The sequence below is a fragment of the Hibiscus syriacus genome, unplaced genomic scaffold (genome assembly GCF_006381635.1).
Source record: "Hibiscus syriacus cultivar Baekdansim isolate YM2019G1 unplaced genomic scaffold, ASM638163v2 tig00117048_pilon, whole genome shotgun sequence".
NCBI classification, from domain to species: domain Eukaryota; kingdom Viridiplantae; phylum Streptophyta; class Magnoliopsida; order Malvales; family Malvaceae; genus Hibiscus; species Hibiscus syriacus.
In genome coordinates this window covers 2,684,643-2,707,244 of record NW_024063538.1, presented here as the reverse complement: position 1 = coordinate 2,707,244, position 22,602 = coordinate 2,684,643, and the positions used below count along the sequence as shown (strand labels likewise).

Below are 22,602 nucleotides of genomic sequence, written 5' to 3'. Positions count from 1 at the left end.
TTATCTGGACTGACAAAGTAGTACCAATCTTCACATCTTTTATTTCTTCATTGGTTCCCAGATTTATAGTCTCAATCTCTTCTTTGTGAGGTAAGATTTGTTTATCTTATTTTTCTACCAGTCTTAACAATTCGGTAGGGACATCACATTCTATTTCATCCTCACACTCATTGATTTCTTCCAAACATATAGGCCGCTCTAAATTTATCTCAGATTAAATTCAGAATAATCATGCTATTAACATTGTGACACCTGCACAGGGAATTTAAATCGAATATATTTTCAAATGGACATAGTAAATTTAAAGAATGAGAAAAAATGAATGTAAATAATGTAAAAATGTGAAAAGAATGGTTACCATTTGAGAATTTAAAGAAAACATCTTATATTTGATATTAAGTAGACTTAACATAACTGTCATTACAAAATAACAAAAACTTTTCATATTCATGGGCTAAAGCATAAAGGTTGGTTCTGGGTATTACTCTGAGTTAATCCTAAAAACTATAGGGAGATCCTCCGCAGTCCAGTTGTTTAGTGTTTTCCCAGGAAAACAAAGGCGAATCCCAGACAAATATATGTCAGCCTTATTGTAATTTGTGATCATGTTGATGAACAATTATTTCATATCTTCTTCAATCATGCTTTGATCTTTCATCAATTCTTATTCTTTAAAAGCATCGACCAGTTGTTGTTCTACATTAACCTATCCTCCAAATTTGAATGTGAACTTCAAATGAGGAAAAGACATGCGTCCCATGAAATTTCTTTTCTTTCAATCTTGCTCTTCTATCTTCACTCTTCTCTTCATCTCTTTGCTCATTTGTTGAAAATTAGGCTTAAATCCAAGTCCAAAACGATCTCTTTTCATCTTCACATCTATAGGAATTGAACTTCCCTGAAGATTCTTTCCCAAACCTCTTCCATTTTAGCTCCTATGCCTAAAGTCTATCGTACAACCATTTTAGTGCAATCAGATAATCTAGGGTGCGGAATTTTACCTCCTTCAGTAATAAAGGTTGCATTGATAAACTCCAAAGCTCAGAAAGAACACTCAAGGGCATCATCATTTGTTTCAATATATGGAGTATCACTTGCACAAAGCAATGATTTCTTCCTCAGCTCCCACACATATCAATTGACCATCAATAACAAACTTAGTTTTTGATGTAACGACGAATGAACAACTCCTACAAATGAATCCATGGCCTCCCCAATAAACAATTATATGTATGGTGAATATCCATTACCACAAAGTCAATGTTGTATACTACTGGTCCTATCAACAGTGGTATCTCCATTTTTCCCAGTATCTCTTTTTGAGTACCATCAAATGCTCTCACTACGTTATGATAATTCTTCATATGTGATTTATCCACAGACATCCTTTGAAGTGTGACCAATGGCATCAAATGGAGACCAGATCCATTATCAATCAATACCCCTGGAAAAACATGGCCATGACAATGCATAGTAATATTCAAGGCTTTTACAGATCTCATCCCACTTTCAGGTATTTCATCATCAGTGAATGTTATGTAGTTATCAGCGGCTATATGTCCCACAATTCTATCAAGCTTGTTTAGAGAGATATCCTCAGGGATAAATGTCTGATTAAGCATCTTCATCAAAGCATTTCGGTGTACTTCCGATTTCATCAAAAAATCCAAAATCGAAATTCGTGCTTGCTGCTTGTGTAGCTGCTCAACTACACTATACTCTTTATGTTTCAAGAATTTCAAAAACTCTAGTGCTTGTGTTTCAGTTATTGGCTCATTGATTGTTGGTGGGGGCTCATCACCTTCTGTTATACCATTGTAGCTTTTCCTTTTCCTTTTGCTTTTGCATTGTCTGTTTCTTTTGATGTCTCAGGAGAGTAATATCTCCCACTTCTTGTGAAAAAACCCTACTTCACTCACTGTTTCAGTTGTCAAATCAATTCCATGTGCTTTATCTTTTTCTTCTATTTTTTTCGAAGAGCTAGGTCCTCCTACCATTGAAATGTTGGCAGTATAATTCTAAGGTACCTTACGGGTATCTTAAACAGAAATGGTAAAGGGATCCTGATAACCACTTTTGGTTTTACCGGTACGGGATTAATTATAGATGGCTTCACAGTGATAACCACAGGCTCACTTGTTCTATGCAGAGGTTTGGAATCTTCTGATGCACAGATATCCTCTTCTCTTTTTCCTTCATCTTTCTTGAAGAATTCTATCTCTTTATTGTCCATTAACTTTTGTATTAATCCCCTAAATTCAAGGCATAACTGAATTTCATGTCATTTTTCCTGGTGATATTCACAATAATCTCCACAATCATTAGGTTTTGGCTTAAAATCTTGATGAATCATACCAGCTTGGGAGAGTTGCCGGAATACCCTAGCTGATGGGACTAATTTCAGAAACATCGACCTTTGCTTTCCTCTTCATGGATTGCATTCACCCCTTTATCTCCGTGATTTGGTATTGGATGATTTGATGTAACTGGTGAATTGGACTTCAATCTCTCAACATTAATCAAATTTTGAACTACCCTTTTAAAGGCTAAACAATTCTCAATGGAATAACCAACAATTCTATCATGGTAATCACAATGTGCTTTTAGATCATACCAGTAGGGGAATGGTGATTGTATAAGAGTCAAAGGATAAGGACATATTATATCTACCTTTAATAATGAAGCATAGATCTCAGAATAAGGCACTGGCAGTGGTGTAAAGGAAAACCTCTCATCTCCTTGTGAGGTCCTCTGGATTCATTTCGATTCGTGTTTGTTTCCTCTTCTTAACCCTTGGTTGGGTTATCATAACACTTTTTGCGGTATCTTTGTTGTAAACATTCACATTATTAATTCGTTTTCCTTCTTCCGATACATGGGCTTTTTGGAACTAGATCCTTCACTGTTTCGATCTTGCCACTTTTGAGTTGCCAAAATGACCAAATCAACAAAATTCCTGGTTGCATTTCCCATTAAATGGCCTAGGTTTGGAGCCTTTAAAGTGTGTACAAACATCATGGGGCTTCCTTCTCTGACAGTGGTTGAACTTGTGTCGTTGTATCATGCCATCTCTGAGTGTACTGCCTGAATGTCTCATGTCTTTTTCTCCATATTTTGGAGAGTTCATCTGTCAGGAACCATGTCAGTTACGTGGTGATATTGTTCTAGAAATACTTTTGCTAGATCTTTCATGATCTGATATGAGCTTTAGTAATTGAGTATACCACTTGATGGATGGTCATGCCAAACTGTCATGAAAACGGTGAATCAATAATTTCTCATATTTCACATGACTACATTCTACGATAAAACATCGTGATATGGGACGAAGGGTATGTAGTACATCATATCTTTCAAGTATGAACTTTGAACTTAATAGGGAGAATTACGTTAGGACTAAACTCAACTCACTAGCATCGAACTATGGATTTTATTCTTTCTTCCAGGCTCTTGATCTATCGAGTAAATTCTTTATTGCTTTTTCTTTCTCGACTAACTCATTCAGATCCGAAGTTAGATGTTCGGTATTAACTTCCCCTATCTTTATACTTGACACAAGTGGATTATTATTTGAAGATGTGGGACCTATTTGTTGATTTTCATTAGGTCAGGCTTCTTGAGGTGTCCAAGCATGAGCAGGGATGTACATGTGTGAAACTAGGATGATAAGTAGATTCTGAAGTAAAACCTGTAGGATATATGGGGTCCTGGTCAGAAGATGTAGGATTTTCAACATGACTTTTTTTTTAGATTGTTTCTTGAATATATCCTCCATTTCTGCAGCATCTCCATTAGTGAATTTGTAATGTAGCCTCAATCTTCTCTAATTTAATTCTCATTTCTCTTGTTTTTTATGCTCTTCCTCGAGACGTTCTATCTTTTCTTCCATTCTCTTACTTGCTTTCCTAGTACCGTAACGGTGTTGTTTTTTGTTTGGCTAGGAATCTGTGATTGAAAACCTTTTTCATTTTATTTTTTGAATTTTATTTAATGAATGTTTATCTTTGTGAAACATTTTGATATTTGAATAAAAATAAGTTAATGAATTTTAAGATTTTCCAAAATGATTTCTAAGTTTTCATATAATTATAATATAAAACATACTCCAAATATTTCAAAAATCATTTTTTCCAAAGTTAAAATAAGTTTTAATCTTTACTTCAACAGCTAACTCCCCAATATACCTGGGAACTTCACTCATTTGTATCATGGCCTTGACTACCAAACTGCTTCTATCTTCACTTCATCCTTCATAAAAAACAGTCAAATTTTGTCATTGTTCATTAGTTCCTTGGAGAGTTTGCTCTAACTCAGTGATTCACACTTGACAGCTTTGCAGAGTACTTTCCAGATTCCGAATTTGCCTTCGTAGTAAGCATTCTCCTCATAACTCTCCTTAAGGTCACTAGGCCCTAGACGAACCTTCTCTTAGAATAATGATTCTTCAAGTTTCAGGATGTAATCATTAAATTATGTATTCTTGTTTCGACACTGATCCAAATCCTTTTCAAGTTTTTTTCATGTTTCTTGTGTCCTTTGATTAAGCTTCTGTATCTGTACATTCTTGTCTCTATATCGTTTCACCCAATTGTTGGTTACCTCTTGCCCTGCTTCGAGTCTAGTATTGAAGTTCTTTCTCTCCAAATCCTATTTTTCTTTTCAACATCGAACTCTTCAATTTTTTGTCCCCTAACCTCAAGTTTGACAATCATTTTATTCATTTCGGCCTAAATCCCTTGAACATGATATTCTTCTTAACCTCAAATCTCTCGAGAATGCACTTCTTCATATCTTCTAATTCTTTGACTCGATCCTTCTCTTTCTTCATTTCATTCATAACCTCACGACTCTCAGCTTTATACTTTATAATTCGCTCCCTTTTGTCGACCTCAAGTTTTTCCATTTTCTGTTTCCCTTTCTCTAGGTTCTTGAGTAAACGACCATTTTTCGCTTTCAAATCTTTGACTTTGCCTTTCTCAATGTTTAACTCCTTGGTCAACTGTGTTGTCGCTCTGCTTGATCCTGATGTTGTCCTGGATTTTTGCAGCTCATATTAATTTTTTTTTAACTTTTTCAACACACCATCTACTTTTTCTTTGTTCTCTTTGAGCATTACAAATTGTGCAGTATGAAAGTCAACATCGACACCCCACATAACTTTATCTCGTTATATATGCTCTAATTCTTTTAACCAACCCTCTTTCTCTGCTTTAAATTCAGTTCTTAGAATTTCTATCTCTGATGGGGCTATCCGAATTCGATCTTCCATAGAGATGTACTCATTTTGGTCAGATAGAGGAATAATCTCATTCTTTCTAACAGTCCTCCATTTCTTTTAATCAGGGGTTAACATTACTTTAGCTGCTTTGGCTCGAATACAGAAAGTTGTTTTCCATGCTTTAACTGCATCAAGGATGTTTCTTTTGTAATTGTTCCCATGAAATGCAAACTCAGATGAATGTAACCCAGCAGTAATCGAAAAAAATTGACGACCCTCATATTGTCTTATAACCAGGAGTGATGCATATCCAATTCCTCCCCATAAGCCTAGCAGCATCACCCAGTTGTAGTCACCACATTTATAAAAGAACTCTCTTTGTATTTGCCAAGGAGCACACTAAACGATGTCGATGCTTTGCAAATTTCTAAGGGCATCCATCTACATGTCTTTAGTGACTTGTTTTGGCCATTCTTTCTCAAGAAACTCTTTCAAAGGTGATTAGTCCATATTAAAGCGACGATATGAGACCTTTTTTGTCCTCCAAAAATGGTTGCGGATCCAGACATATAACAGTTGTACGCATCCTGAAAATTTTCCACCTCCTAGCATTCTACAATCACTCAATGATCGAAAGGTTTCTGCTAGAATTGCAGAGACATGATTGACCCTTTTTTGTAATTGCTCGAATAATCCACTGATGCAGCTTCGATATATCCCAAGCTTTCGGGAAGATGACTAGCCCATATATACCCAGAGCAAAGAGGTCAAATCGCACTTTATCATCTGGATGACTTTGAATGATTTCTTTAATATTGGTCGAAGAAATACCTTCACCTTCTCCTTTTTGTTTTGTACGAGCAACCACTCATTCCTCGTGTACTCCTGCAATCTTGGCCAATTTAATTCTGAAAGGTTGAGTTTTGATTGACCTCGAATAAATTTGATTCTTCAATAGTAGGCACCATGTCTTCTTTATTGAAAGTGAAGCAATTGTATCCTGGATTCCAGAATACAATCAAAGCTCGGAGCAACTCATAATCAATTTCAACATAAAGCAAATATGGAATGTCCTCATAACACTGGTAAAACTGCAGCTTTTTATTTGAATCTCATTCTTCCCAAATGCTTCGAAGGTCTTGAACGTCATTCCTTTTGAGAAAAATTGGAGCATAACCTGCTAAGTCTAACATATAATAATCTTGCAAACTGTCTCCCTCCTATCTTTGCAACTCTTCAGACCACTGTCGTACCTCCGAGTTTGGAACTACTTGATTCGAATACTTTTTGTCCATTGATGAATGCTTTCCAATGAGACGATTAACTCGAAGATCAATACCTTCAATCATGTATGATGCCATGCACATAACAAAAATAAAAGAAAAAAACATAAAAATAAAATGAATTAATTCAAATAATAAGGAAGGAAAATTTTATTTTTTATTTAAACATGCTTTCTACATAACATACTTTAAATAACATTGTAATCCCTAATTCACATAATTTCTAATTCAGAAAAAATAAATTAAAAGACAAAAATTAGAGTTCATTTCTCCTTTGTGTACACCTATTTTGGACAAAATTTCGGCATGGTCTTAGATCGAGCGAATTTCTAGGGTTTATTATATGTAGGGTTTTGGTTCTATGAGTAAAGGTACTCGAATTGTCCTTGTCGGTGCCCCCTTGGGTTACAAACCCTCAATCCTAGTCCATTACAGACTTAAGCGGATCAAGTTCAATTCGAGGGGACACATTTCCCTATGCCTGACACGGAGAATAAATCCTCACGAAGACATAGAGTATATGAAACCCGAAAGCTACTTGCTAGGTCTGACACGGAGAATAAATTCTCACGAAGACGTCGCTTTCACTCCCACTTAAAAGGGAAAATAGCTCAAGTATAAAGCTTATGTTTATGCAATGCACGTGTTGTGTGTGAGCATAAATTATCAAACCTTTGACAAACACTAAACAAAAACTGAATCCTAATATCTGAAAAATCAATAAAAAATATATTAGTATAGAATGATATAAAAAAAATAAATAATTGAAAGAAATAAAAAATTATAAATCTGAATTCTTGATTTTTAATTTTATAGAGACAATATATAATCGATTTAGGTTTGACCAGAGTCCCCAGCGAAGTCGTCAAGCTGTCGTAACCGGTTTTCGCCTGGGCATGAATTTTCCTTGGCGGAAAAGCAAGTGAATGAATAAATGGTTTTTAATGAAAATGTTTTGGAGTCGCTATCGACCTTTTTGGGTTAGGTAGGTCGAATACCTCAAAATCACCTTTTAAAAGAGTTTTTAAGAAAATATCAGTTAAAAGATAAATCGGTATGCGTTTAACCAAAATTTCATTCTTTTTAGTATTAAAAAGGGATTCGTGGTCGGTTACGTTTAGGGAAGGATTAGCACCCCTATAACGCCCAAAATTGGTACATTTTGATTATAAATTGTCTCTATTAGCAGAAATTTAAGAATTAGAATATAAATTTAATTTATGATCATATTATTTCAGATTCAATCAGATAATTTTAAAGAAAAATATATTAAAATATATTTTTTATAAGTGAAGAATTTACTTATTTAAAAATATCTGAAAATGATGTCTAGTTACTTTAAGACAGTCATTTTCTTAATATTAAAAAATATATATTAATAAGAATAATTATTCCTAAAAAATTTATATTAAAATAATTTGATATAAAAAAATAAAATAAGTATATTTTTAGGGTTTTATAAGTAGGATATTTATTTATTTAAAAATATCAGAATAGGACATCTAGTTACTTTAAGACAGTCTTTTTCTTAATATTAAAAAATAAATAAATATTAATATTTAAGCAAATATATATACATTTATATGAATAAAATAAAATAATAATTTAAATAATAATTAAAGTAATAAATTAAACATTTTTAAATTAGAAGGGTAAAAAAAATTAAATTGCAATTAAACTGTGACTAAAACAAATAAAATTAAAACAACAGGATTAAAATGTGAAATATTAAAACTTAAGGCTCTAATTCAAAATATTATGAGATTAGGGATTAACAGTGTAATTTAACCATAATTAATTATTCATGGTTAAAATATAAATTATTAAAATTAAAAGGACGTATTATGATATTTTACCTAAAATATATAAATTAGCATAGTAAGGACTATAATATAATAAACTAAAATTCAAATACCAAATTAAAATAAACAGAAATATGCTTTTCGGGATTAAATTGCAAATTATACAAATTACAGGGATTGCTGGTATAATTTCCCCATGCACGAAAATTACGCAGGGGTCCCTCCCTTAAACGACGTCGTTCAAGGGAGGGTATAAATACCCTAATAAACCGGCCCTTAAGCCATTTTCCTCATTTTTTTCTTTTTTCATTCTCTCTCTAAAAGAGAGATGAAAAGTTTCTCTCCCTTCTTGCTAGGATTCCCTCATCGGAGAGAATTCGACCACCGTTGACCACCATTTTCTGGCGCCTATCGCCGCCGCAGGCCATCGTTCATGGTGGTCGTAAAATGTCAAAACACCCCAAATGAGAGATCCAAATGTCCTAAGGCCGATTCCGATCTCATTTTCCCCTAAAAAGCCCCAAAATTACCTAGATCTACAGAAATACCTTCGGTATTTCGATTTCTTTCAACGGCGCGTGGAGGTGCGTTGAAGCTCTGATCACCGTGCAGTCTTCCTCGGTAAGCTTATCTCTTTTCTTTTCTTTTTGTTTTGTGGTTTTGATTGCTGGGGTTTTTTTTCTTGCTTGTTGTGTGTCTTCTTTTATTTCGCAGGATCGGTGGCCTTTATAGGCCACCGTATTACACGTCTCAGACCGGGTAATAGAGTACCCTTCGGTGAGTCACCGAACCTACGATGGTGACTCACCTTAGGGCAACGATGTGGACGGTTGCCTTAATTCTTCTGGAGGCTCCTGTTGAAGTGACGGGGCGGGGCAGCAGGTGGTTGTTAGATGTCAAAGGCGGTGGCCGGCGTAGTCCCTAGGGTATCATAACCGTAAGGTTTCTTTTAGCGCATCTATGGCCGTTGGATCTCTCCAGATCCAATGGCTGATGGTGTTGGCGGCTTGAGCATGAGATGAAACCCTAATCGAGTTTAAGGTTAGAAACTTAGACCGATTCAAATTGTTTGGACTAGGTTGGGCTTCTAGGTCTCCTGTTGGGCTTCCAGGATTTGTAATTGAGTTTGGTTGTTGTATTTTGGGCCTGCAATAGTAATAATAATTTATTTATTTATTATTATTATTATTAAAAATAAAATAAAATAATAATAAATGAAAAAAATAGGCAAAAAAACTAGTGTCTACAACCATGATTTGACTAGTTCAGAAAAAACAGTCATGCGTAATAAAAGCATAAATTCCGACAGAGCCTCTGAAGCCGATGTCCCCTTGGAAGAAGAACCGTACGACCCTTGGTTGATGGTGGAGAGGAGATGCCGGCGGCCTACAACAGGAACGACGAAGAAGACGGAGGATCCTAAGGAAACTTCAAGACCCGGATCGAGATTCACGAACCTGATTGATAATTTCAATCCTAAAGACTCATCAAAGCAAAGCAAGGGAGATTGTTGGAGAGAATCGTGGAGTTGCTATAAATCAATTATTCCCAATCAAAAAGTTAATGCTCCTGATTCGACCAATTATATGGCCTCTAGTTGTAAATTTTTGACTAAATCCAAAGGAATACCAAAGCCAACGGTCACATTCAAGGAGCTTTCACACAAACCCACTTTGACATCCAAAGTGGATCGTTGTCAGGCCTTGGTGTCGAGACCACGTGCTGATTTCTAAACCTATGGAAGCCCAACCCCTTATTCCCAATCAAAAAGTTAATGCTCCTGATTCGACCAATTATATGGCCTCTAGTTGTAAATTTTGACTAAATCCAAAGGAATACCAAAGCCAACGGTCACATTCAAGGAGCTTTCACACAACAAACCCACTTTGACATCCAAAGTGGATCGTTGTCAGGCCTTGGTGTCGAGACCACGTGCTGATTTCTAAACCTATGGAAGCCCAACCCCCTAATCTATCCCATGCTAGCCTTCTCCTGCACGAGAATCAGGCTAGCGTTGCCATGCAGACGACTACCAACCTGGCTTCCTCAAACACGTTAATTGATAGAAACTCCGGCCAAGGCTCTCTGAAGCTGGATTTTCCTAAGTCAGCTAGAGTGGTAAGCTTAAATGGTTCCAACTTGCAACTTTATTTCTAATAATAATCCTATCGTCGAAAACTCTTTGGGTGCAGATGGTCAGCTCCTTGCGACGACCCTAATCCAATTTCCACAAGGCAATCACGTTCCATCAGCTCAAATCCAACGAGAAATAACCAGTCGTGCGCTAAACTCACTTCTTCCGTCGTGGAGCACCAGCTAAGAAAGGGGAACTCTTAAGTTTATAAGTGATTGTAATTCAGTTTATTAGGTTAGCAGATAGTTAGAGGTTTGTTATTCTGTTAGGATAGCTTAGCTTTGTGTATATAAATCATTGCTTTGTAGCTTGGTTGATATGAATGATGGTTTTTGACAGGAACCTCGGGTACTATTCGTAACAAATTTATGAAATTCAAAAGCATTTCACTAGATCAGGCTACTTTTCGTGAAGCTATGAATGGTGTATTCAAGAGCAGGTTCAGTCCCAAATTATTGAAACGGAACAAACAATGATAATCGGCCTAGTCCAGGAGAGGTACCTTCTATTCCAAATTTATTTATGAATTTTACATATTTAACGTGGAATTGCCAAGGTAGGGCAGATACAAGTTTCCGAGATTTTCCAAGTGTACATGCGGGAACATAAACCAAATCTAGTGGCCATACTTGAACCGAGAATTAGCGGCGAAAAAGCAGATGAATTCGTAGTAAAGCTCGGGTTTGATTTTTCCTTTCGGGTGGAGGCTATTGGATTTTCAGGCGGAATCTGGCTTTTCTGGGATTCGTCCATCGCAGTCGATGTTATTGCAGGCGCTCCTCAATTTATTCATACTAGAATCACAGGTATTAGCTTTCCTTACCCTTAATCGTAACCTCTCTCTATGGTAGTCCTTACAGGTACAAGCGTAAGGCTTTATGGAGGGACCTTAGTGCCATCCATGTGAGTTCTGGAACCCCTGGATATTTGGAGGAGACTTCAACGCTATCTTGAATGGGTCGGATAAAAAAAAGCAGAGCGAGAGGAGTAGTAGGAAGCAATTTATTCTCCTGCGCCTCAAGACGAGTTAGGGGAAGACCATCCCTTGTGGAGACGGCACCATAAAGATACCTGTACAGTCCGATCAGCATTTCATGAGATGTAAACAATTGGGACGTGGAGGCTAAGAACTGGAATATTGCTTGGGACTTCGATGGACTGCAACGGATACGTCAATTCCTTTGGCATATTCTTCGTAAGGAACGAGCGAAAGGAGGGCTATCTGCTGAGTTTACTTGCCCGTGTGTCATGGGGAGATGAAACTAGCTTCCATGTTCTTCGGGAATGCCCGCAGCAAGAATGTTTGGGAACAATTTGTTCCTGTAAATAATATGCATTTTTTATTCCATGCCTTTGGTTGATTGAATTCGTACTAATCTTATTAATTCCACATGTCTTGATCAAGAGACTACCACTTTAGGCATTTGTTTGGATATGGAGATTGCGGAAACAACATAACAATTTTATCTTTAATGGAGAGGTTTGGTCGACAGTGGAAATATCAACTCCGCATGTACGTGCGCTCAAACCATTAAAAGCAACCGTGGCGATAATCAGCGAGGTGGCGTCCAACAAAATGTAAGGAAACGATGGCATCCACCTAAAGCTGGAACAGTCAATCTCAATACTTATGGAGCCGTCGATCTAAGAACCATCGACGCTACTGCTGGAGGTTTAATCAGAGAGAATAACAGGCAGTGGCTTGGAGCATAGTATCATATTGCGGTTGCGGTGTCCGTCGTGAATGCGGTTGCGGACGTTAACGGTGGTTGCGGGCGTGATTTATTTATAAAAAATACACTATTTCTAAAATATTACGTAACGTGTAGCGTCAATATTGCATCGTGGTAACCTCCAAAAACATTACGATGCGGCCGTTACGCTGTGTTGCGGTCGCAATTTGGTAATACGCGGCTTCCCATTGCAACATTGGACGCTACTCACCTTCCAAGTTGAGCAGTGGGCGCTTTTTGATGGTCTTCAACTTGCGTGGAACAAGGGATTCAAAGTTGCCGTAGCGGAACTCGATAACAGAGAAGTGGTGAATACGCTCATGATATTCCACATATGCAAGAGGATCCAATTATCCGAAGAATTCGAAAGCTAATCTATAACCACTGGAATGTGGAAATTTCCTGTATCCGACGTGAGATGAACGAAACGGAAGAACTATAGCTCACCTAGCAAGAAATGACAGACTCAAGTCTTTTGGAGCCTCACGACCCTCCCAGTGAAGTTCGACAAATGCTTAACATGGATAGATCTGGCTGTTTAGAGTTACACAGATGAAACTATTTTGATATGATGTCATTTTTTTAGTCTAAGTAACTTATGAAGTTTATGTAAATTCTGTGGATGCTGTCATATTGGAAGAATGTTTTAAAATACATCGGACTTTGCTCAGAATTACTGCTTCTTTTATATGTGGAAATAGATAAGATCTCTTAAGCATCTCTTATTTTAGTAATCATGCCTGCACCAAAATACGCATACAAGAATAGACACTACAAATCACGTTGGGAGACTCTAGCCACCCAAAATATAAGCTTTGAACATTTATCAGATTTTGATGTGGATTTTTGACAAAGCAAAAAACACTAAAAGAGTGGAACCTCTCTATTAAAGCTAGCCTTTGAACCAAATAGCTTTCTTAAACAAATAATGCTAACATTTACAAGTTTTTCATTTTTTATTACTATTTTAAACATTTCATTTTCACAATAATGCTTTTTTTACAAAGTAGTCTTTGAAAAAAGAAGCACCCCCTTCACTTCAACATTATCAATCATTTGTTCATTATTTTCAACCCAAACTTCACCTAAGCAACAATGTTGTAGAGCAAAACAGACGATGGAAAATGAACCAAATACACAGCCCACAGTTCACTTCTAAAATAACCAATAAATGACTCTTTCTGACCCTCAATGAAAATCTCTGTCAAGATGTTATATGCTAATAATAACAATACTTGCAGCATTTTGTGTTTCTCAATTCAGATTAGGCACTTTGTTTTCATACATTATCTCCATCAAATGCTCCAAATTTTAAACATCCATTTGACTCCAAAAGAGAATGCCGTATTATTTGAGCTAACCTGCTACTCTGATATCACATATCAAGGCTACGAGGAAGGAATAACGAGCAAACTAAGACGTCATCGACGAAAAAAAAAAAAAGAATTCTTCTGTACAGATATAGCCTCCCAAAATTCCCTACACCACTTACTGGAAGAATCAAAACAACGGCTGAGCTGGTATTGAAAATAAAATACAGAGGCCGGAAATGCTGTGAGGTTGGCACATAAGAACCGCAACGATATGTGTAGCAGAAGCAAAAACTACCACCCACTCACAGCTTTCATGTTGGAATTTACTCTTTGATCAATCGATGAGAACTCCAGGCCACCGTTTCCGGGGAAAGAATGTTCGATCCTTTACGTATTTCATCAGCTCCAGAACTGAATGGTGCTGGTAATTTCATTCAGTCAACAGTCCGATTCCATCAGGTCGTTCTACCCATCACCATTTAAGTCCTCGGAAGATTCTTTAATTGCCTCTGCAGTCATGAGAGCAACAACAGCCTTGTGAATTGCCAGATCAGCTCTGAAAAGCAATCTCTTGGCTTTTTCTCTCTTGAACTTGGCCATTTTTAATGCATGCTGGGCTGCACTAGATGCATCATGCAACGTGAACTCGTCAATCAGAATTATCCCACTGTTCCGGGCCCTGTCTTTGAAAAACCATCAGGAAGTAATGTCGCTGACTTGGCCAGTCAATAAAATCCCTGTTCCATCGATGAATTCCATTTCTCTTGCCAATTAGCCTCTGATTGTATAAATTCACCGTCTGTGCTTTGTTTGATGATAGAAAAGTGCCATACTTCTTCAACTCGGTTCTTTGAAGTTTCCGGAGGTGATTCTTATCAAACCTATCACTGCCCACTGGGAAATACCCCATGCTACCAACATCCAGTGGTGAAAATAACCTTGGTGAAGCTTGAGACAGTGGCGAATCTTCTAAAGATTCATAATTATGTGAGGAATATAGAAACTTTTCATCCCCAAACAGGAACCCATTTGATCTTCTGCCTGAAATGACAGAAAATGAATTCAGTTTGCAAAGCGAAACATTAAGAAAAATAAGAATAAAATGAAAGTGTAAGAACATTTACCAAAGGAATGGCAACCCTCGTGATCTCCCAAGGCATGTTGGCATTGACCTGAAACTGAAATTCTCCTCTGGGATCTATGCTTTGACCCTTTATTCGGAAGTTCCAAACCCGGGGTTTCATACAGAAAGCAACATGGGTGGCTTTTCAATGGATTTAGGGTTACATTTAGACATTGCTTGCTCCCACTCTCTCACTTGCTGTCGGTACCTTTCCCACAATGGCGGCTGAATGAAAACCAAACATTTTATAATAAGTTGGACATCATAAAATACTTGAGATAAAACAAAACACATGAACAAACCAACCACGGTAACATAGTGAAATTGTCATGTAAAATCAGAGCCTTGAAAGATGAATTTGAGAATTCTTCGGGCTATAAAATAAGACTGAAAATAGATGGAAACGAAATGAGTGAACTTTCCTTTGTTTCAATTTTGCCTAAATTAAAATAGAGTGTTGGGCCACCACTTGGTTTCCCAATCTCAAGTTCCTCAGTTTCTAATTACCCCAAATTATCCGACAATAATAATCTAAATATCAATACAATCCTGGTCGCTGTACCCCGCTGTTTGTGTCTTTGGTGAAAGACATTGCTTCTCTAGTGGTAGGACAGGATGTTATAGTTAGGCATATTTTGAGAGCATCCAATTGGGAGGCGGATGAGTTGGCAAAAGAAGGAATTGGATGATTCCAGTGTTGTGGGTCTGGGAGTTTTGTGTTGTTTTCAGTTGTATGTTTCTCGTCAGGGTGTTTTTATTTGTTTTGAGATGTATGTTGTGAGTGGAGGGTGTTTGGAACAGGCTTTGTAACTATGTTCTATTAATAAATTTTGACACTCTTTTCCTCCTTCCAATGTCCTTCAGGTTACTGCTGTAACATGAAGGTTAAGAAGGGCGTTTTTAATGAGGCCTCCATATATTTTCTATCAAAAAAAAAAACTCAACGTTAAGTTTTTGAGAAAAAAATGGAAGTTTAGGTACTAAAACAAACCAAAACTAATAGTTTAGGCACTAAACACATTAAGTTTTTAACGGCGGGTACTAAAATGACACAAAAACTAAATGTTAAGTATGATTTTGAAAAAAACTGAAAGTTTAGGCTAAAACGGAGCAAAACCGATAGTTTAGGTACTAAACACGTGGTTTACCCTATAAATAATCCAGAAACTACAGGATATTTTTGTCATGTTCTTTGAACAAGTACTAACTACTAAATAATTATTTGTTATTAGTTTTAACACATTAAAATGCAACCAATACTTAAATAACTGAACAATGTGATCCAGATTTTCTGTTTTGTCCTTTCCAGGTTCTTGATGGCAAGTACATGTGTTTGCGAAGAAATTACATTTAAATAAATTAATAAATGAACACTATTCAGACTATTGAATACATCTGTGCAGAACCAAGTACTTCAGGTGGCCTTGCACCAAAAAGATGTTGACTATTTCAACCTGCTAGTAAAACTAAAAGGCATTGACTAAAAGAAACAAAGGAATTAAAAAGAAGGTTTTTCGAAAAATACCTGCAGATGACGAATTAAAGACATTCCAACTCTCTGCCTCTTCTGTTGCCAATGCCCATAGATTGCTGTGATTACTTTCAGGGACCCGACTCCAGCCATGAGCTCTTGTATTTCTTCAGTAGTAAACTGAGTGCACTGTTCAGTATATGCAGCCTTCTCAAACATGTCCATAACCTTCTCAAACATGTCATCAGAAAATTCCAAAGAATTGTCAATATCACTTTGTGAAGATTTGCGAATTCTTGAAATCCACTGTTCGTCATCACTATCTATGTCGTATAAAACACGGGATGGATCCAAAACCATCTCAACATCATTTTCAACCTGGCACAAGTACTTTGAAGAACAGCGAACAAATGTCACTTCCATTGCGTTTTCATCATATTCCTCTATTAAGCGAACCCCAGGAATAGGAATGTTCTTCACAGAAGCAGCACGAACATTAAGGTTGTAGCACTCTTCATGCATCTCCTTGAAGAGAGCCCACTGACTCCTGTCTGTGAACTCCAAGATCCAATCTTTCCCCCCTTTCCACATCATAGCAAGTGTAAAACGATTGGTAATCCAGGCTGCAAGAACTGATGTGCCTTGTAAGAGTACCTTGTAGACCCCGATACTTTCACAGCCAGCATCCATTCATTATGATCAAAAGTTCAAGCACAACCTGCACCCCACCCTCACGCCATCCTCTGTCACCAATAGTAATTAGTACATTTGCATCGCAAGATAATAACTCCAAGTTCCTTTGGGAGCCTCTAGAAACATTATATGATCTCTTCTCATTTGCCCTCCTAATTCGCTTGTGAAGGGCTCTCTGCTGCTTTATTTTTGAGCTGTAATCTAAACTTCCAACAGGCATTGAGTATGATACCTGAGTTCGTGGCTTCTTAGGTCCATTTCCAAATAACTGTTGAAGAAATCAGCCGTTCCATCCGACCAACCATGAGCATGATAACCAATTGATGAACTACTTCTATTTCGATGCCATGTACTTCTAGGAGCAGTAGGATTAGGACTTGGTATAATACCACCGATCATACTCCAAGTCCAATCAGTAGGCTGTTGAGAACTGGGTAATTCACTGTCACCATACTTTCCATATTGATCAAAGGGAGGAATCTCAACCGTAATACCATTCAAAACAGAACTACAACTTGCATTCTTCTTATCACCATCAACTGGAGACTTCGAGGACAAACAAGTTGCTGGGACTCTGAATTGTCACATTGCTGCTTCCAAAATGAACCAATGGCTATGGCTCCAACTTCTTCAGGTTCATGAGAATTAACAGAAGTTCCATCCACAATTTGATCACCATTTTTGTACTTCTGTGAGGACTTCTTCAGACATACATTACCACAAACAGAAAGATCGAGAGTTGTTGACTCAGCACCAGTAGCAACATCCTTTAATGAAGCCTTCAAATTTTTTTCTACACTACTTTGAGAATTGTTGTTCATGCAGTCCTCTCTATTAGAGCGGTAATCCAACAACAAATTGCCAGAGCTTCCTGGTTTCTCAAAGGAGTCACAATCACGAAAGCTGGTGCAAGCAAGACTACGTTCCATAAGTAGCTTAAGATGCAACCTAATAAAGAAAGTAGGTGCAGCACCAAAAGAAAGAGCAAACTGGGGAATATTTCTATGCTCCTCAGAACTTCCAGAAAACTGGCCAACTTCCAGAAAACTAGACTCTCTGGAGACACCCATAAGGCTGATGACCGGCCTATACTTTATCCTTCTTAAACCCTGGTCAATAACAAACAAATTCCATACCATTTACAGTCACCAAAATGATGAAGGTATTAATATGACTGTACAGCAATTTTAGAACTCACCAGAGCTCATGGTTGATAGTTAAATGACCACAGATGATAGAACATAAAGCTAAAAACTAAAATCAAGAACTAAACCAGTTTTAAGGGAAGATAGCAAAAGACAAACTAAGTATTTCCATGCAATCATAAGTAAAACAAACAAGAATAACGACCTTTGAGGTTTAAATACCAATATCAATGGAGAACAAGCATACCTCAACTGACGAGTCTTTGAAAGCAGGAGAACCATGTATCCGATTGGTTCCATTCTGAAGTGCCTTAATGTTATCAAAGTGCACTCAAACATAGGTAATTGCCTATTAAGCAGACAATGTCTTTTCAGTTTAGAGTTCAGTAACATCCATTTTGAATGCTTCACTTCGTGGAAGTTGTAAAAAGCAAAGACAACCTGCTGCCTAAGATCTTGAAAGCAAGAAAATTTGAAACTGATTGAAGTTATAGGCAACTGCAGATCAGGACACTTCCCCTGCTCAGTAGGTCGATAAAATACCATCAGGACTTGGAAAACAAAAGCTATAGCTTGTTTCAAGGAACCTTCAAACAGGAAAAACCTCAGTCCAACTTCATTATCAACAAAAAGGATCTCCATATGAACCATTGGCCAGACAGGCATCACCATACCACACTGCAGCAACAACAAAGTACGAACCAGCCAAAGGTTACCTGTACCAAACAAGTTATTTGAGACAGAGAGCACAGGGAAGCTCAACCCAAACCTGACTTGTTTTGAATGAATCAATGAAATATTCAATTGTAACTGCCCTGCATTATCACTAAACAACAATTCTAGTTCAGGATCCAACCGTCCCATGCAAGCACCTTTGAGGTTAAATACCAATATCATGGAGAACAAGCATACCTCAACTGACGAGTCTTTGAAAGCAGGAGAACCTGTCGATTGGTTCCATTCTGAAGTGCCTTAATGTTATCATAGTGCACTCAAACATAGGTAATTGCCTATTAAGCAGACAATGTCTTTCAGTTTAGAGTTCAGTAACATCCATTTTGAATGCTTCACTTCGTGGAAGTTGTAAAAAGCAAAGACAACCTGCTGCCTAAGATCTTGAAAGCAAGAAAATTTGAAACTGATTGAAGTTATAGGCAACTGCAGATCAGGACACTTCCCCGCTCAGTAGGTCGATAAAATACCATCAGGACTGGAAAACAAAAGCTATAGCTTGTTTCAGGAACCTTCAAACAGGAAAAACCTCAGTCAACTCATTATCAACAAAAAGGATCTCCATATGAACCATTGGCCAGACAGGCATCACCATACCACACAGCAACAACAAAGTACGAACCAGCCAAAGGTTACCTGTACCAAACAAGTTATTTGAGACAGAGCACAGGGAAGCTCAACCCAAACCTGACTTGTTTTGAATGATCAATGAAATATTCAATTGTAACTGCCCTGCATTATCATAAACAACAATCTAGTTCAGGATCCAACCGTCCCATGCAGCACCAAGTACACCCAAATCCTGAAATTCATCAACACAGCCGAGGGATGTGATAGATTCAGACATTACTGCCAATACAATTGCTTCTAGAAGCCTGACATGATACTTATCTGGTGAAAACGCCTTCTAAAATATACTATAGGATTTCTATTGGGGTAACTAGTGCTATCCAAGGAAGAATCCTCAACCCTTCTGCTATCAACTGGTCTGTCAGACAATGCAGTGGCATTGAACAATTTAAATTTACTTCCCTTCAATGAACCTCCACGATGACAACCATTTTCATCTACAGCTTCATCACACGACAATTGTTGACCAGGAGAACTAAGAGATGAAGCAGCTATTTTCGTCTCTTCACAGAACGCAAAGGGCATGATTTGACACGATGACTGGAGCGAGCCAACCAAGAGATGATGGGCTCAGAATCCATATAGCTCCCATTAGCACTGTCGTCTGTAATGAATTTTTCTTACCCTCTCTTGTTGAGCTTTACATTCTTAATTCTATCATCAGAACCTCTTTCGCACTGAGTTCTTTTCCGTTGATATTTGTAAGGAAGTTCGCTAGGAAAAATCAGGAGTTTTAAATCTCTCATTCCGTAAATCAATCCATTCCTCATCACGGTCATCATATTTGACATGATGAAGCTTTTTCTCTTTATCATAGTCATAGACAAGGCCATAATACCAATTCTTGTCTAAAGGCCAGAACACCTTAATTCTTCGGTTTAATACCCATTGTGCATCCAAGTCTCTAGAGAAAATTTCATAAAAATGACACCTTCTCCTTGAGGTGGCCTTCCCTTTATGAATTTTCCTTGGTCTCAATATCCTAGCATTAACAGAAGCAGATTCGGAACCAGACAAATTCTTAGATCCAGGACTAGCACTCTGACCAGAAGATATGAGAAAAGATAAACCATTCTCGGATGGTGATACAGAAACTTTGTTGTTTGAAGAAAAGCCAGTACAGCATGGGTTAAACCGTGATGATAACATTCTTGCTGCATTTTCTTCAAGATTCTCTTCATCATCTTGAAAGACATCACAAGCCTCTACTGAACTCTCAGCCTTGTTAGCAACACTTTTATCACCCTTTACTGAATCCTTCCTCTTCCTAGACTTCCTACATGATTTTTTTATCAAAGAGTCACCGCCATTTACAGCTGAGTAACCAGCAGTACCATCTTCTTCCTTCAAAAGCTGAATCGATCTTGGCTCACTGTTCCGCTTCCTTAAGATCATCAATCTTCCTTTTTTTTCAAAGACTCATTCTGAGTGCCAGAATCTTCACTGGTTAACTTCACTTCCTCATTAACAACTTCTTTACTATTAGACCACCCTGTCAACTTCAACACTTGACCATCCCCAAATTTGCGCAGCCCCCCAAACCGCCGTTTACGCTTTGGGATCCTCGCATCATTGTTACCCAAACTAACTGAAACATCACCAGCACTGCTACCATTTTTTGATTTCTTACTCAAGCCAACTTCTTCGAGCTTTCTGGATCGTGCAACCTCGAACTGAACCCACCATTATACACTTCAGTCAAACTCTTGCTACTATTGCTATCAAGGACGGCTCTAAAACTACTGAGAGGAAGAGATTTCCTACTCTCTTTCTCTTGGAGTTATTATCACTCCTCTTCTCACCATCACTTCTTGTGAACTTTCTTTCCTCTTCAAGCTCCTATTCTTAGAGGACTCCTTTGAATCACCAGATTTGTACAACTCTTAAGATCCAAATATCTTGATTTCTTAGGAATTTCCACTCCATGAGAGTTTCCTATTCTACTTTCCATCAACAATTTCTCAATCCAAACAGGGAAACTGAATGTCCCACACATTCACATCACACGTGTTTCAGATCTGTAAAACCAAATTGCAACTTAAAAAAAACGAAAAAAAAACGAAAAATCCCTCAAATTTCTTACGAATTAACCGACCGATCTCAAAATCCGTATATAAAGATTATTTCTTCAACAAATCGAACAATTAGCAAATAAAATCGAAATAAAATGCATGACTTACCGGGATCGGTGCATCAAAGAACATCAATTTCTCCGCCGAATCGTGAATATCAAGAGTACGAGTACATGCTAGGGTTAGAATCTAGGGATTTCGAATTGAATCTAAATCCCTAATAGATTTGTCGATTTTAAAAAAATTATTTTCAAGATAAGTTTGTTTTCTAATTCCTTTCTTTTATTTATTTATTATTATTATTATTATTTTACCATGAGAGACGAGACGAGACGAGTTTAGGGTTCCCTTCGGTTTCACGAGAGTAGGGGCTTAGATCGAAAAATAACTCAAAAAATGAAAAATACGTAAAATGTATACTAAACTTGGCTTTCGATTAAGCTACGTGGCAACATATTAACCCTCGGATTCAGAATTGACATCCTAGTCGGAATTTGTCTAAAGCTACCTGATTAATTAATACGGGTAGATATTTTCGTGGAAAACAAGGAGATTAACGAACGGTCACGATTGGCTGTGCTGAAAGATGGACGGTCAGGATTTTGAATTGATATCAGAGATGTGTGGCCCTATTTGCTAAAACCGGAAAATTGGTGGTTTTATTCCACATTTCCATTTTGGTGTATTTGCAAAATGAGCCCTAATGTTTTGAAGGAATAACAAAATGACAATATAATTTTAAGTAAGAAAGTCACTCGCTAGAATGAGTCGTGACGACAACTCGCCTTATTTGGGAACACGTGGCAGGACAATTGTGTGAGCTGTGCCACATATTTATTTAAAATATTTATCTTTAAATAAATTTTAATTTTCTAATTACCAGAGGTCTTTCACGGAGCTGCTCTTAATATGAAGTTGAGGGTAGCCTAATAACCACCTTTCTCTTACTTCATGCATTGTATTTTATCTTTATTTTTAATTTTTTAATTATCGGAGGTCTTCTACAGAAGTTGCTCTCAACATGGAGTTGGGAGCAACCTACTACCCTACCTCCACTTACCTCATTACATATGAGAATAAGGTTTTGATGTTGTTGTTGTTGTAAATATTATTAAAAGAGGAAAATATTATTTTTTGTTTGATGCAATTTGGCCTCGGATTCTTTTTAAATAAAATTTATCTTTAATATTTAAAAATCTTACTTGATATTATTAAGAGAGGAAAATATGCTTTATTCTACAATGTTTTTCTAT

General features: G+C 37.2%; 3 protein-coding genes across 3 annotated transcripts; all 3 read right to left on the bottom strand.

The window, feature by feature from the left end:
• Positions 1–2,400: 2,400 nt before the first annotated feature.
• On the bottom strand, positions 2,401–21,054 carry LOC120197361. The gene is made up of 2 exons (XM_039198912.1): positions 20,271–21,054; positions 2,401–2,691 (listed from the first exon to the last, which is right to left on the bottom strand). The coding sequence occupies exons 1-2, from the start codon at positions 20,670–20,672 to the stop codon at positions 2,401–2,403; spliced, it is 693 nt and encodes a 230-aa protein (XP_039054843.1). The 5' UTR covers positions 20,673–21,054.
• Positions 14,166–16,945, bottom strand: LOC120197266. Its single transcript, XM_039198855.1, has 3 exons — positions 16,132–16,945; positions 14,608–14,831; positions 14,166–14,524 (listed from the first exon to the last, which is right to left on the bottom strand). The coding sequence occupies exons 1-2, from the start codon at positions 16,765–16,767 to the stop codon at positions 14,724–14,726; spliced, it is 744 nt and encodes a 247-aa protein (XP_039054786.1). The 5' UTR covers positions 16,768–16,945; the 3' UTR covers positions 14,166–14,524; positions 14,608–14,723.
• Positions 16,971–19,474, bottom strand: LOC120197267. The gene is made up of 3 exons (XM_039198856.1): positions 19,434–19,474; positions 18,163–18,787; positions 16,971–17,879 (listed from the first exon to the last, which is right to left on the bottom strand). Exon 3 carries the CDS (start codon positions 17,838–17,840, stop codon positions 17,268–17,270), a length of 573 nt encoding a protein of 190 aa, XP_039054787.1. The 5' UTR covers positions 17,841–17,879; positions 18,163–18,787; positions 19,434–19,474; the 3' UTR covers positions 16,971–17,267.
• Positions 21,055–22,602: the final 1,548 nt, after the last annotated feature.